This window comes from Schistocerca gregaria, chromosome 3 (assembly GCF_023897955.1).
Source record: "Schistocerca gregaria isolate iqSchGreg1 chromosome 3, iqSchGreg1.2, whole genome shotgun sequence".
Lineage (NCBI taxonomy): Eukaryota > Metazoa > Arthropoda > Insecta > Orthoptera > Acrididae > Schistocerca > Schistocerca gregaria.
Window position 1 is genome coordinate 881326999 of NC_064922.1, and position 16121 is coordinate 881343119.

The 16121-nt window shown below is 38.6% G+C and overlaps 1 protein-coding gene across 2 annotated transcripts in view; it reads right to left on the bottom strand.

Moving 5' to 3' along the window:
* The window catches only part of LOC126355034 (E3 ubiquitin-protein ligase MSL2), a 34006-nt gene extending 18166 nt beyond the window's left edge, over positions 1-15840 (bottom strand). Inside the window, exon 1 of one of the 2 annotated variants that reach the window (XM_050005185.1) lies at positions 15026-15840. In XM_050005185.1, coding sequence (XP_049861142.1) covers positions 15026-15757 — 732 coding nt within the window. In that variant the 5' untranslated portion in view covers positions 15758-15840. The remainder of the gene's footprint in view (positions 1-15025) is intronic. The other variant, XM_050005186.1, reaches the window with a different exon arrangement.
* Positions 15841-16121: the final 281 nt, after the last annotated feature.

Genomic DNA, 16121 nt, shown 5'->3' on the forward strand with positions numbered 1-16121 from the left:
ATTTACAGTACAAGAATATACATTAAATGACTTGGGTGTCTCCAGACAACAATACTAAGAACCAAATTATTGATATATTAATAAACATCAGGCAAGGCTCTGGTGTACAGAATGCTGTAGTTTCACAGATGTTAATATGGACTCTGATCATTACCTCCTCCTAGCAAAAATAAGAGTGAGAATTTGAATGTGTGTACAGTTAAAGGAGAGAGACAAAATAAGCATAATATATTAGAAATTAAGGGCCCCTGTAAAGCTGAACAACTAGCTATTAATTTGGAAAACAGATTGACAGAAGGCCATTGGCCGAAAGCCAGAAGGCCATTGGCCGAAAGCTTTAAGTGTGAAAATCTTTGTTGTGCCTATCTGCAACTCAGCATCTCTGCTATATTGTGAGTAGCAACTTTCCTTCTCATAATATTGTTACATTCCCTCCTGGATTTTACAGTGTAATAAAATTAGATATGAAACACAGACTGCTGCAGAGGAAGTGATTTGTATGGGATAACAGATCAAAAGCAATGAAAGGTGTGATGAAGGGTGTGAGGAGGCAAAAAGAACAAAGCAAACAAAAAAATGCAAGCCAGAAGAACAAGACTGCTAGTAGATGACTACAGTGAAAAAAGGCATGCAGAAAAGCAGATTCTAATAACAAAGAAGGTAAGCTTTTTCAAAACACAGATGCAGGATATTCAATTACTGAGTAATGCTCATGAAAGCAGGAAGTTCTATAAAGAGGCCAATAACCTAAGAAGGGGCTTTCAACCAAACACAACAATATGTAAAGAGGAAAATGGAGAACTTCTAGCAACATAGGCTGAAGCAATGCATCAATGGGCAGAGCAGATTGAGGACTCACTGTAATCACAGAATGTTGAAGCATGGGAACTAACCAAAAACCAACAGGCAGAGGAAGAGGAAAACAGGGTCATTCAATGCAAGAAATTCGGCAAGCAATATAGAAGCTAGCTAACAATAAGTCACCTGACAACAACAACCTGGAATTCAAGCTTATTAAGTGTGGTGAGATCATCTAGTTAGATGCCTGCACATCCTGATCTCTGGATACTGGATGCAAAAAAGTCATCCCAGATTATTAGAATATGGGAGTAATACGTGCTATGTATAAGAAAGGGGACAGCCAGTAATGTACAAAGTACAGAAGAATTACATTGTTGAACAACAGAGATAAAATATTCTTCTCCCCACTTTTAAATATATAAAATCCTTTGCAGGAAAAGCAATCAGGAGATATCAATCAATCTTTCAATCTGGCAAATCAATTACTGGCCAAATATCCACACTGAGGCAAATTTTGAAAAAAAAAGGGGGAATACACTATACAGGAACATCATATGTTTATTGCTTTTAAAATAGTATATGGCACCATAAAGAGATAAAGCTTATTGAAGCCATTAATAAACTCTGCATGCCACAACAGTTAATATGCCCCATGAGTCTGACTATCAAAAATGCAGTATTTAAAGTATGGATACAAGGAAATTTCAACACCAAATGTTGAGACTAACTGTGGACTAAGGCAAGGGGATGCACTATCATGTATGCTCTTTAATGCAGCACTAGAGAAAGTTACAAGAGATGTTATAAGGTCAGCTCAAGAGGCACAATACACAATAGAATTGTGCAGGTTCTGGCCTATGCAGATGATTTGGATATTATTGTAAGAACAGAACTAGCTGCTAAAGAAACATACAGGGCATTGGTGGCAGCAACAATAGAAATACGAGTGAAAGTGAACATCAATAAAACCAAATACATGAGAATAATGTGGCCAAAACTAAATAAAACACTCAAAATTGACTAAGCACAAACAGAACTTATTAGAGAATTTGTCTGTCTTGGAACATGGATTACATCACACAACAATATTGCTGTGGAAATAAAGTGACACACCCATTTAGCTAATTAATGCTATTATGGGCTGGCCCCACAAGTTTAGAAACATGTCCATGAGAACAAAGTGCCAACCGCATAAACTTTAATAAGCCAGTATTAACATATGGCTCAGAATGCTGGACATTGACACAGCAATGTGAAGAGATAGTAAATCTTTTGAACAGAAGATGTTATGAAAAATATATGGGGCAACTAATGAAGGTGGAGTGTGGTGTAGAAAATATAATTTTGAACTTCACAAAAGACCTTTGTAAAGACCTCAAAATCATAAAGTTCATTAAAATAAACCCCCTGAAATGGGTCGGCCATTTTTTAACATGGTAGATAAGAACCCAACAAAAAGAGCACTGCTAAAAAAATCAGTATGACAAAAAAGCATGGGAAGACCATGACTTTGATACTTGGATGACATACAAGAACTAAAACTTATTGGCATCAGATGATGACATGCATAATGTTGGACAGGGATGAATGGAATGATGTCCTAAAGCAGGCCAAGGCCTATCACAAAGAAGAAGAACTCATTCTATACCACAAGTTGTATTCTGTATTAAAAACAAAGATTCCAATACTTACCAAGCGGGAAAGCGCCGGCAGACAGGCACATGAACAAAACACACAAACAGAATTACTAGCTTTCGCAACCGATGGTTGCTTCTTCAGGAAGGAGAGGGAAAGACGAAAGGATGTGGGTTTTAAGGGAGAGGGTAAGGAGTCATTCCAATCCCGGGAGCGGAAAGACTTCCCTTAGGGGAAAAAAAGGACAGGTGTACACTCGCGCACACACACACACACACACACACACACACACACACACACACACACACACACACACGCACACATATCCATCCGCACATACACAGACACAAGCACTTGATGTCTGCTTGTGTCTTGGAATCTTTGTTTTTAATACATTTTTCCCATGTGGAAGTTTCTTTCTATTTTATTTACAAGTTGTATTCTGACACATGGCAGAGTAACCTGTAAACTCCAAACTGGAGGTACATTAAACTGATCATACCCACAGACAATTTAAATTGCATAACATACTGGGAATAAAAATAATAGCTACAAGCCATTAGTAATCATGTAGTCACAGGTACTACTTCGTGTAGGTGGAACTAATGAGTTGAGATAGATGTGAGCTTCCCTCCTAATACACGATCTTCTAGATCACAAAAACTTGCTTCAATTCCAATAGCTCTGGAAACCACTATGAAATGCCTGGCAGAAAGTACTTAATACTGTATCACATGTTAGGGTTTTCCCTGTTCCATTCGTATGCCGAGAATAAGAAGAATGGCTGCTTTAATGCCTCACTGTTCCCCGTAATTAATCTAATCTTGTCTTCACAGCCCCTCTGGAAGTGATACATAGGAAGGTGAAGAATATTAGTAGATTCTTCACTTAATACTGGTCCTTGAAACTTTGCAAGGAGGCTTTCACAGGATAATTGCCACCGATTTTAAAGTTTTTCCAATTCAGGTTTTTCAGCATTTCTGTGATGCTCCCCCATTAGCCAAGCAAACTTGTGAGTACCCATACTGAAGTTGGTTTATGTTCAAAATCCCCTGTTATTTCTATTTGGTATGGGCCCCACAAACTTGGACAATATTCTAAGATGAAATGCGCAAGTGTTTCACAAGCAGACTCCTTCATAGATTGAGTGTATTTTTCTAGTAATCAACCAATGAACCAAAGTCTGGCATTGGCTTTACCTATAACTGGGCCAAGGTGATTATTCCACTTCATATACCCACAAATTATTATGCCCAGGTATCAATATGAGTTAGCTGATTCTAATTGTGACTCATTCATGTTGCAATCATTAGATACCACTATTCTAAGTTTTATTAAGTGTACATGTTTATATTTTCACAGATTTAAAACAAGTCTCCAATCTTTGCACTACTTAGAAATGTTATCAAGCTTTCAGAGCCAGTTGCACATTCTTCGGGTAAAAAGAGTTGGACAGTAAGGAAGACAGACTTTCCTTCTCAACCTGTCCAGCAAGTCTTGCCTGACTCGGGGTTCTGGGTGACTTTCTCAAACTGTACCCCTTTTCCTAAACCTTTCCAGTCTTTTTCTTTCACTCCTTTTCCTTCCTCTCCAACTCTTCTGCCAGCAGACGGAGCCATTGGCTCCAAAAGCTTGCATAAGTTAAACCTTTTTGTGTGGTGCAGCCCACTGATAATGCAGCTATATGGCTTACACTAGCACAGCTGCAACATTTTCACTGCTTTCACTTCGACACACATTTGGAATGGGTATGAGCAGCCATGGAACCCAGGTTACGTTCAAAATATCATGCAAGATGTTGATAAAAGGCCAACGGCTGATTTTCACTTTTTAGAACTATCACCTTGATAGTGATACAATGGTCTTGAGGGCCACAGCATCCGCTACTCTTGGTTCTTCACTTAGAGATGGTCTTCCACTTGATTCTCTGTCATTCAGACTCATCTGATCACACATTAAGCATCAGCATTGTCTAACCACTGTGTCATATTATGGTACATTGTTGCTATGCAATTCCACCATGGATTGTTACAGCATTATCCTCTTCTAAATGACAAAAAAAATGACTTCTCATTTTATCAATGGGCAGCATGCTACAGTACTTTGGCGAGCAGATTTCAAAGTACACTAAGACTGTAGACGTGTAGCTGCAAATGAACAAAAAGAATTGTGTAACTTTACATTTAGGCGGCAATGACTGAAATGTTATGACCACCGTCATACATCACTCATCTCTGCAGAAGTGTGCATACAAAACTGAGTTAATACTTCTGTATCTTCCTTTGTGAAAGAACATTCGAAAATGAAGAACATTTCTGCTTTTGTTAATTTTAGTTCCTACATCATCCATGAGTGTTTTAGCCCTTGTTTCCTTTACATAAGACAAAATTTTCTTCGAGGTTTATGAGAAACCTTACAATATAATTCTTTTACAATAGTCACTGAAGGTGTCATACATTGCCCTTCTGACAGTTACATTGTATTCAACACCTTTTTATTTAAAGGTCTATGCTAATGTTTCTTTACAGTGATTGTATTCTGTGAAGGGTCTTTCCTATCATGAACTGTTCTACTAGATGTAACTCAACAACATGAACCGAAGACCTGGCAAGTGTGGCAACACCATCAAGTGTACATTCAAAAAACAGTGAAGGGAAGTAGTAACATCACAAACTCCAGAATTCTTATTAGTGGAGTGCTCCTGTGCTACATGTCTATAAGCCAATGTTCTGAGTAGCACAATAATTAAATGCTGATTGGCACTTTTATCTGACAATGCTTCTAGTACAGTATCAATATTAAACAATTTATTTGCAGTGTAGTATGTATGACTCCACCTTCAATCTATTTATAACTGCCACTTTGATCCTGATACTATTTTTTTTTTTTTTTTGTAAATCTAATGTAGTATGCCTTTTTTTGAACTATGTTAAATTATCGAAAAAACGCAAGGATGGCTGACATAGTGTTTAGTGTATCTGGGACTGTAAAACAGTTAAATTCCTTAGACGCCAGGAAGGCACCTGGCCCAGACGGTATCCCTGTAAGATTATATGTTGAACAAATACTAACAAAGAGTAGAGGGGCTGGTCAGTACTTACCTCAGCTCAGTACAGCTGATAGATTCCTCTGACAACCATGCCTCCATCCTTGCTACCCTCAGTTTACCTTTTTGCTGTTGCTTTATAACCTGGGTTGTGAGTAACTGAATACACTTTCCCTTCTTCCCTTTTCCCCCCTCTCTTCTCCCTGATGCAGAACAAAGTTCTGAAAGCTAGGAATGTAAATTTTCTGTTCTGTTTTGTGAATCTATCGGCTGTACTGAGCTGAGGTAAGTACTGGCCAGCCCCTCTATCTCTTTGTTAGTATTTGTTTCACCTCTTAATATGAGATTTTCCATTAATCATTTAGATTACATGTTGACTATGCTACAAACATAGCACCATTCTTATCCATCATCTATCATAGATCATTGGAACAGCAGAAAGTTCCATGGGACTGGAAGAAGGCCCAGGTCATAACAATCTATAAAAAGGGTAGAAAATCGGATGCACATAATTACCGGCCAATTTCACTGATATTGATTTGTTGTAGAATCATGGAACATATTTTGTGTTCAGACATAATGACCTTTCCAGACTCTTGAGAAGCTCATTTGCAGAAACTAGCATGGTTTTAGGAAACAGCGGTCGTGCAAGACATAGCTGGTCCTCTTTATACATGATATACAACAGGCCCTAGATACAGGCTCCCAGGTTGATACCATATTTTTAGACTTTTGAAAGGTGTTCGACTCAGTTTCGCACTGTCGCTTGCTCCAAAAAAGTGCGGGCTTATGGTCTATCCGATGACATATGCGGTTGGATAGAAAGTTTTCTAACAGACAGGAAGCAGTATGTCGTCCTGAACGGGATGACTTCAACAGATACAAGTGTAATATTAGGTGTGCCCCAGGGCAGTGTATTAGGTCCGCAGCTTCTTATGATTTACATAACGATCTGGTTGACTGTATTGACAGTGGCATTAAACTGTTTGCTGATGATGCTGTAGTCTACAGGAAAGTAGTATCACATGAAAGTTGTGAACAAATCAATGAGGATTTGCAGAAAATAAATGTGTGTTGTAATGACTGGCAGTTATCTCTCAATATTAGTAAGTGTAACCTCCTGTATATAACAAGGTGAAAATCCCCATTAATGTACGAGTACAAAATAAATGCCCTGTCTTTGGAAGCGGTAACATCCATCAAGTATCTGGGTGTGACTATTCGAAATGATCTCAAATGGAATGATCAGATTCACAAGTACCGGGTAAGGCAAACTCTAGATTGCGGTTATTGGTAGAATCCTGAAGCAATGCAGTCCTTCAACAAAGGAAACAGGTTACAATACGTTAGTTCATCCAGTTTTAGAGTATTGTTTATCTGTATGGGACCCTTGCCAGTTGGGTCTGATTCAAGAGATTGAGACGGTCCAAAGAAGAGGGGCAAGATTCGTGACTGGTACATTTAGCCATCGCGAGAGCGTTACAAATCTCATAGAAAGTTTGAAGTGGGACACACTTGCAGATAGATGGCACGCTAAACGGATGGGGTTGCTCACTAAATTCCGAAATCCTATCTTCACCGAGGATGTAGAGCATATATTATTACCACCAAATTTCAAATTGCACAATGATGACCATTCAAAGATAAGGGAAATTAGAGCTCTTACTGAGGTGTTCAGACAGTCGTTTTTCCCTTGTGTGATCCCCAAGTGGAACATAGGGAGAAAATATGACTGGCGCGAAATGTGCCCTCCGCCAGACAGCGCTTGGTGGCTAGCGGAGTATATATGTAGATGTAGGTGGTTTGCAAATGATGACTGTTATCATGGCACTTTTTAAAATAAAATTCTACAGACTGAACATTTTCTTTGAGACTGGAGTCCAATTCTGTGAGATAAAATATGAAAAGTTTTCGTGAAGTTGGACATTTCATTGTATTGTTCATAATACAACAAATATTTTTGTCTAGTAACACATTTATCCATACCATTAGGAAGATATTTTTTGTGTACACTTCGTTACTTGTGTGCAGATAACTGAATCACAGTTCACTCAGCAGTGTGTTGTGCACCCTACCTTAATTCATACACCATCAACTTATTCAACAATAACATTTTGCTTGCACATCTGATCACATTATCTCTTAACACAGTTATTCTTTCCTCCTCCTCAGGGTCCATAAATTTAATTATGTGTACAGCAGGCCATCGCAGCCTCCTGTGGGAGTATTTTCGGTGGTCACTTCCTGTAGTTGCACATTGCTTTGAACTGGAATGTGGCTGTACCATAATCTTGTGACACATAGATTTATGGTTCACTTTGACAAGTAATACACATCTACACAATGCTTGGTCAACTACTCTTTTATATTTGAACCTCAGTTCATCTACGTGCTCTTGCACAGAGGTAACTGTTCTGAATTCCTCTTTGAGATACGACACTACTGCCTCTAACTGGGTAATATTATTTCAGTTGGACACATTGCTTGTGAAGTTATCAATAACATAAATGATGGAGATGTTGAGTCGCCGACATGCACAACAAAACACTACTAAACACATAAGGGGAGGGACAAAAGGTTAGGGGGTGGTGGACAGTAAAGTGCTGCTTGTGGAGCATACAGGGATGAGGTGGAGAGAGTGTAGGGCAGCTAGGAGCAGTCAGAAGATTAGATGGAGGGCGGGGTGGGGGGGAGGACAGAAAAAGGGAGAAGTAAAAAGATTGTGGGTGCATTGGTGGAACAGAGGGCTGTGTAGTGCTGGAGTGGGAACAGTGAAGAAGACAGGTGAGTGCAGGACAATGACTAATTAAGGTTGAGATAAGGAGTGTTATGGGAACACAGCAGGTATTGCAAGGAGAGTGCCCACCTGCACAATTCAGAAAAGCTTATGTTAGTAGGAAGGATCCCGATGCAAAGGCTGTGAAGCAACCATTAAAATGAACACTGTGTGGGATAGCATGCTCAGCAACTGTGTGGTGCAGCTATTTCTTGCTCACAGTTTGTTGGGGGCCATGTATGTGAACAGACAGCTTATTGGTTGTCACACGCACACTGGCTGTAGCTTAGCTTGTAGACCACATGATGATTATTCCATCAATGGCAGGACTACCTGTCAAAGCAGTCATGTGATCTACAATCTAACCTGAACCACTGTGTCTCGTTCTACATAGGCATGACGACCGACAAGTCACCAGTCCGCATGAATGGCCATTGACAAATGGTGGCGAGGAAACAGCTAGATCACCCAGTTGCTGAGTGTGCTGCTCAACACATTCATAATTTTAATGACTGCTTCACACACTGTGCCATCTGGATTCTTCCTAACACCACCACCTTTTCTGAATTTGCATAGATGAGAACTCTCCCTATGTTGCTGCAACCCTCCTCCCTCCACCTTCATTAGCCACTGTTCTTCACCCAACTATCCCTTTCTCTGTTCCGCGCGTGCGCGCACGGCGGGGGGGATATGCTATTTTTAGAAGAAGGCCTTCTGGCTGAAAGCTAATATTTTTTAGTAGTCTTTTTCTTTTTGTTGTCTGTCTGTGACTCAACATCTCCGCTGTAAGTTAACAGTCTATCCTTTCCATAATGTTGCCATTATCCCATCCTGGATTTTCGATTGTTTAATACTGAAAATGAACGAGAGATGAAACAGGAAGGTAGTCCTGTGGACCATACATTGACCCAAGTCAGTGACTAAATATATATTGTCTTTGGTAAATGGCATAATTCCTATAGAGAAAGGGGAGAGCTGTTTTAGAGTTCTGTAACACACATTGTGCCCACATAATGATTATTTTGGCATTTGAAAAAAAAAAAAAAAGTATGTACAAATCATTAAGAATTTAGCAAAAAGCAAACAAGGGATGCTCGAACTGCCCAATCTATTTATGAAATTCAGAAAACTGTAGATAATGTGCACTGGCTAATGCAGTGATGGTTACATTATGAACAGTGATTAAAATTCAACAATTTCTGCACACTAGTAATGCCATGGCACATCTATATCATTTGTGCTGTTCTGTTCTCATATCCAGTCTTGCTGTTTGCTATTCACTTTACGTATGACCATTTTATCAGTCTTAGGAGCACATGATTTGTTCGTTTAGGACTGATTTGTCCACTGTGATGTAGAATGTTGATTAGCATAACAAAATAGCGGGAGAGGAGTTTAACTCCAACAGCACACAATGTGAACTACGTGATGTGTAATGAAATGCTGTATTGTAAACTTCTGTTTTGCAGGTTCTTATATTTCACTCAGAAGTTTCTGTACAATACGGGCTTTAAATATTTCATAATGGACTCCAGACATATGATCTCTTTAACGTCAAAAATCTGAAAATGTGTGTTGTTATGGATGTTCCTTCTATTTTCAGAGTTTTTTGTTAGTTATACATGTGACATTTTCATTGGTGATTGTATGTAGGAACTGTATACAGCAATATTTCTAAATTTACTCAGCCCTGTGCCCCACCCTCAGGTCTATCATCATAATTAATAAGACTTTAGAACATATGGGATAAGCTTACAATCAGACCTCACATCCATTAATAAAGTATTTGAAATCAGCTAATTTGAATCACATCTATGATTTGTTGGCATAATTGATATTAACGATCAATGTGTTTCTGAGCACAAGCATCTTTAGTTAAAGAACAAAAATCAAAGTATGTTAGGCCAATCAAGATTAAAAAATTCTTAGGTTAAGAAAGTCAGACTGAACTGTATTCGCCTTCATTAAAAGTACCTTCATCAACCACCACGTTCACCATAATACCACAGGCCTACTTTCTCCGATATACAGTGTCCTCTGTCATAGCTGTACAGTGACAAGGACTGTTCATGAAGGGAAATGATGGGAACTGTTTTAACACATTAGCATTTTTTAAATTATTGAAACTGATAACATACATTGATTCGCGTATGGTTGTTTACCTGATGAGAGCAGCATGTTCTCCCAAACATGCCAATCGTTAATGTTAATTGTATTAAACTATGATTATTTAAATGTCTTTCTACATCTACTGTGAGGTGCATGGCAGAGGGTACATCCTATTGTACCAATTATTGGGGTTTCATCTACATCTACATACATACTCAGAAATCCACCATACGGTGCCTAGTGGAGGGTACCTCATACCACAACTAGCAATTTCTCTCCCTGTTTCACTCCCACACAGAACAAGGGAAAAATGACTGCCTATATGCCTCTGTACGAGCTCTAATCTCTCTTATCTTATCTTTGTGGTCTTTCCATGAAATATAAGTTGGCGGCAGTAAAATTGTACTGTAGTCAGCCTCAAATGCTGGTTCTCTAAATTTCCTCAGTAGCGATTCACAAAAAGAACACCTCCTTTCCTCCAGTTACTCCCACCAGAGTTCCTGAAGCATTTCCGTAATACTCGTGTGATGATCAAACCTATCAGTAACAAATCTAGCAGCCCGCCTCTGAATTGCTTCTATGTCCTCCCTCAATCCGACTTGATAGGGATCCCAAATGCTCGAGCAGTACTCAAGAATAGGTCGTATTAGTGTTTTATAGGTGGTCTCCTTTACGGATGAACCACATCTTCCCAAAATTCTACCAATGAACTGAAGATGACTATCCGCTTTCCCCACAACTGCCATTACATGCTTGTCCCACTTCATATCGCTTTGCAATGTTACGCCCAAATATTTAATCGGCGTGACTGTGTCAAGCGCTACACTACTAATGGAGTATTCAAACATTATGGGATTCTTTTTCCTATTCATCTGCATTAATTTACATTTATCTATATTTAGAGTTAGCTGCCATTCTTTACACCACTCACAAATCCTGTCCAAATCATCTTGTATGCTGCTACAGTCACTTAACGACACCTTCCCATACACCACAGCATCATCATCATCATTTACGGGAAGAATGACTCATCAAACCCCTATTAATCCTACCTGGTACGGACCCAACACACTTGAATATTATACATGGGTCACACAAGTGATTTTAAGCAGTCTCCTTTGTAAACTGATTGCACATCCCCTGTATTTTACCAATGAACCCAAATCTACCATCTGCTTTACCCACAACTGAACCTACGTGTTCATTCCATTTCACATCCTTACAAAGTGTTACAACCAGGTATTTGTATGTGTTGGCCAATTTCTACAGTGACTCAGTGATATAGTCATAGGATACTACGTTTTTTCGTTTTGTGAAGTGCAAAATTTTACATTTCTGAACAGTTAGAGCAAGTTGCCAAACTCTTCGCCGTGTTGAAATCTTGTCAAGATCTGACTGAATATTTATGCACCTTCTCTCATATAGTACCTCACTATAGATAACTGCATCTGCTGCAAACAGCCTGATTTTTACTATTAACATTGTCTGCAAGATTAATGATACACAACATGAACAGCAAACATTCCGACACACCTTCCTGGGGCACACCTGAAGTTATTTCTATATCTGATGACGACTCTCCATCCAAGACATGCTGTGTCCTCCCTTCAAAATGCCCTCAATCCAGTCACAAATTTCACTTGATGCCTCATATGATAGCACTTTTGACAATAAGCATAGGTGCGGTACTTAGTCAAATGCTTTCCAGCATCTACCTGGTTGCCTTGACCCAAAGCATCATGTGAGAAAAGTGCGAGCTGGGTTTCACATGATCAACGTTTTCGAAAACCATGCCGGTTGGCATTGAGGAGGTCATTCTGTTGAAGATACCTCATTATGTTCTAAGATTCTACAACAAATCGTTGTCGAGGATACTGCATGGTAGTTTTGTGGATCATTTCTACTATCCTCCTTGTAGACTGGTATGACCTGTGCCTTTTCCCAAGAACTGGGCACGGTTTTTTGTTTGAGGGATCTACAATAGATTATAGTGAGAAGAGAGTACTAACTCCGCCACAAATTCAATACAGAATCTATCAGGGATTCCACTAGGACCTGGAGCTTTGTTCAATTTTAATGACTTCAGCTGTTTCTCAACATCATCGACACTAACACTTATTACATTCATTTTTTCAGCAGTAGGAGTATTAAATTGGGGCGTTCTCCTGGGTTCCCTTAGTGACGGAACATTTGAGAATTGAGTTAAACAATGCAGCTTTTGCTTTGCTACCCTTCAATTCCAGTTCCTGACTTATTCACTAGGGACTGGGCACTAATTTTGTTGCCACTAACAGCCTGTACATACAATTAGAATTTCTTTGGATTTTGTGTAATGTCATTTGACAATACCCTACTACAGTAATCACTGAAGGCATCACGCATTGCATTCTTCATAGCCAAACATGTTTCATTCAGCATCTCTACTATAGCCCTATGCTTTATATTGCACCTATCATGCAGTAACCTCTGTTTCTTTAGACAGTGATTGTATGCCATGGAGGTTCCCTCCCATTATGAACTGTTCTACTGGATACAAATCTATTAAGTGTGAGGGTCATCTATTCTTTTAAACTTGTGCTGACTTCCTTTACATGCTCCCGATCTGTGCTCAAAGTTTCAATTCTCTCATTGAGATATACTACTGATTTTTTTAATCTAGTTCACTGAATGTATATATCTTTCTGCTTGTGTTAGTTGTCCTCTGTACTTCTGTAATCCTTATTGCCACAATGCCATGACCACCGATACCAGCTTCAATGTAGACATCCTCAAAGAGGTCAGGTCTATTTTTTGTGATTAGATCCAATATACCTCCATCGTTATTAGGGTTCCTATCTGTTCTATGTAGTTTTCAGAGAAGGCATTTTGTAAATCTTCACAGGATGTCTTATCATACCCACCACTAACAAACTATAATTTTCCCAATTAATGTGCCTTATTTGTGTGATAAATTTATAGTGTCTGACATACAATGAAACTTTTTGGTGCTACTAACCATAGCTAGTGTGGAAGAAGAAGAATTCATACACAATTTTCTTGGTTGCTTTAAAAACTCTCACCTAACTGATAACCGAGTATTGCTGTCTTTGGTTGGTCTGATGAACAATGAAGAGTGAAGTCATATGTTATGTCTGAAATTTTGTTTGTTTCAACTCTGGATGACTGCTGCATCATCTGTTTATAATATTTCCATTTATTTCTTGGGGGTGATGGCTTAGACCATGCTGTTTACCACACTTACACAGGTCCAGTGGAGATGGTGATGGTCTAGGTTACGATGGAAGGTGACAACAAATTTGTCTTGACAATTTTTTTTGTTATATACATATGCAGTTCTATTTATCTCATTGGGCATGTTCCTCATGTATGTAAATTATCTTCCATTTTACATGTAGCAAGTAGAATTAGTTCTTTTAGCAGATGGCATTAGTACTGTAATCAATACAAGCACACATACAGCACCAGAAAAAACTAAACAATAACCTTAAAAGTATCACTGACTAGTTTTATGCAAATGGTCTTGCTGTCTTTTTTCCAAGAATCACAACATATTCAGTTCTGCACATGTAGAGGTACTATATAAATGATACGTATAATACCTCACGGAGGAATAATGAATAGATCGGAAACTTCAAAATTCTTAGGTGTCCACATTGATAAGAATTTAAACTGGGAAAAGCACATTTTGGAACTCCTAAGACAACTTAGTTTAGCTATATTTTCAGTTAGAATTGTTGCAAATCTTGGGGAGGGAGAAAACAGTTCACTGATGTTTTGTATATTTTCATTAAATAATGTCATATGGGATAATGTTCTGGCATCTTTACTGGAAAGAAAAGATTTTTACTGCTAAAAAATGAGCTGTAAGGATAATGTGTGCTAATCCTCAATCATCTGGTGGACATTTGTTTGAGTTACCTATGTTGACTACTGCTTCACAGTATAGCCTATTATTCCCTCACAAAGTTTGTTGTAAATAATCCACTGCAGCTCACAAGCAACAAAGATGTACATAATTACAATAGTTGAAGAAAATATGACAATCATTATTTCACATTAAATTTTCCTTTAGTACAAAATGTGGTGCACAATGCTGCAAACAAAATTTCACACTCTGATACAAAAGTAGTCCGACTGACAGCAAAGTTAAATTTGAAAACAAAATGAAAAAGATTCTGCTTGACAACTGCTGTTCTGCAGAACAGTGTCTATTATTGTGATGTGTAAGAGACGGTGGGTAAGAATTAACTACCCACATCTGTCAATCTTTCTTAAAAATAAATAAATAAAAGAAGAAAAAGAGTAGTTGTAAATGATCAGCATGTAGTGAAACAGAAATTGAGGCATGTATGATACATGTCAGCCCAGAAGCAGCACTAGTAGCAGTTTACTGTAATTTTTAAACAAATTTTGTTACCTAGATACCTGAAGTGCATTTGTTAGTCAATTCGAATAGAATCACGTAAGTTGCATTTTCTAAATAAAGCAAAAATAGCTTTATCACTGGGGATTTCGTCGTTACACAACGCCCAGTATTGCAAAGAGAAGGTGAAAACATTTTCTGTGAGGCCTTGGGTATGAACAAATGGATTTGCCTTTCATATTACCAAATAAAATTATTCTTTCTATAGTGGAAAAATTATGTTTTGCACACGTACTATTGTGGATACTGCATCTGTATTGCACCCATTACCGTCGCCCGGGTCTCCTTCTAAATCATTGGCTTTCCTTTTTATAGTTATTTTATTTCCTGTTCCCTTAAACAGCACTGAGTATAGTGAAGAACCATTTGACACAGTTCGTATGGCTTGTGGTTCGACAGCCTGCAAGCAGCTATTTCCTTCCGACTGCCCAATGGTTGCAGGCGCAACACCCGTCTGTGTTGAAGTACTAGTATAAACACATGGTAGTATGCTGTAAGCAGATTTCGACAATCCTGCATTACTTTTGAAATCATCTTTGAAACCTGCACCCTCCTGTATGAGATCCACAAGACTCGACGTTCCATCACCTGATCCCCCATTGCTGGTTGCGGACACAAATAAACTGCGGTAAATCGATGTGCTGGTCACATATTCGCACAGTTTTTTATAGCATTGAAGTAATATACGTAGCTGCACATTTTCCACATATTTTTCGTAGTTTTTGCACCAACTACAAGATGGCTTGAGCTTTTTTCTTCCGCCCTTACAAGAACGGCACACATGATGCTGACAGTTCGTCTCTGTAGGAGTATACGGTTCAATTAACAAGTTCCCACAAACCGTGCAAGACAAAGATTGTCTTAGATAGGGAACCAGACGAAATAAGTCCGTCCAAGACGATGAATCTTCCGAATCTGCTTGTAATACAAGTCTACAAGTCGAAACATACAAACTCGTTGCATTCATCACTGTCGCGGAACAACACTACAAACACTTTCGAAATTACGAACTTTTACATCTTCCACGGGCGCAGCAGTTCAGTATCGAAGATACTACATATTTGTTAGAAACTAAAATCATTCACATTTCCTTACAATTGTTACTAGTTCTTAAGCAGGACGCAATTAAGAAGTTGTAAAGCCCAATATCTATTAAAAATATATTGCGACCCGAGTATCAAGTGCGGACGAACAAAAAATAAATATTATTTTCAAACTGATAAAACTAAACCGATTAATATGGCGAAGGCCTATATATTTGGCAACATTAATTATATCAATGTGGCACTGAAATAGTGGCTTATAAAATCGATCGACTACAAAAAACTATA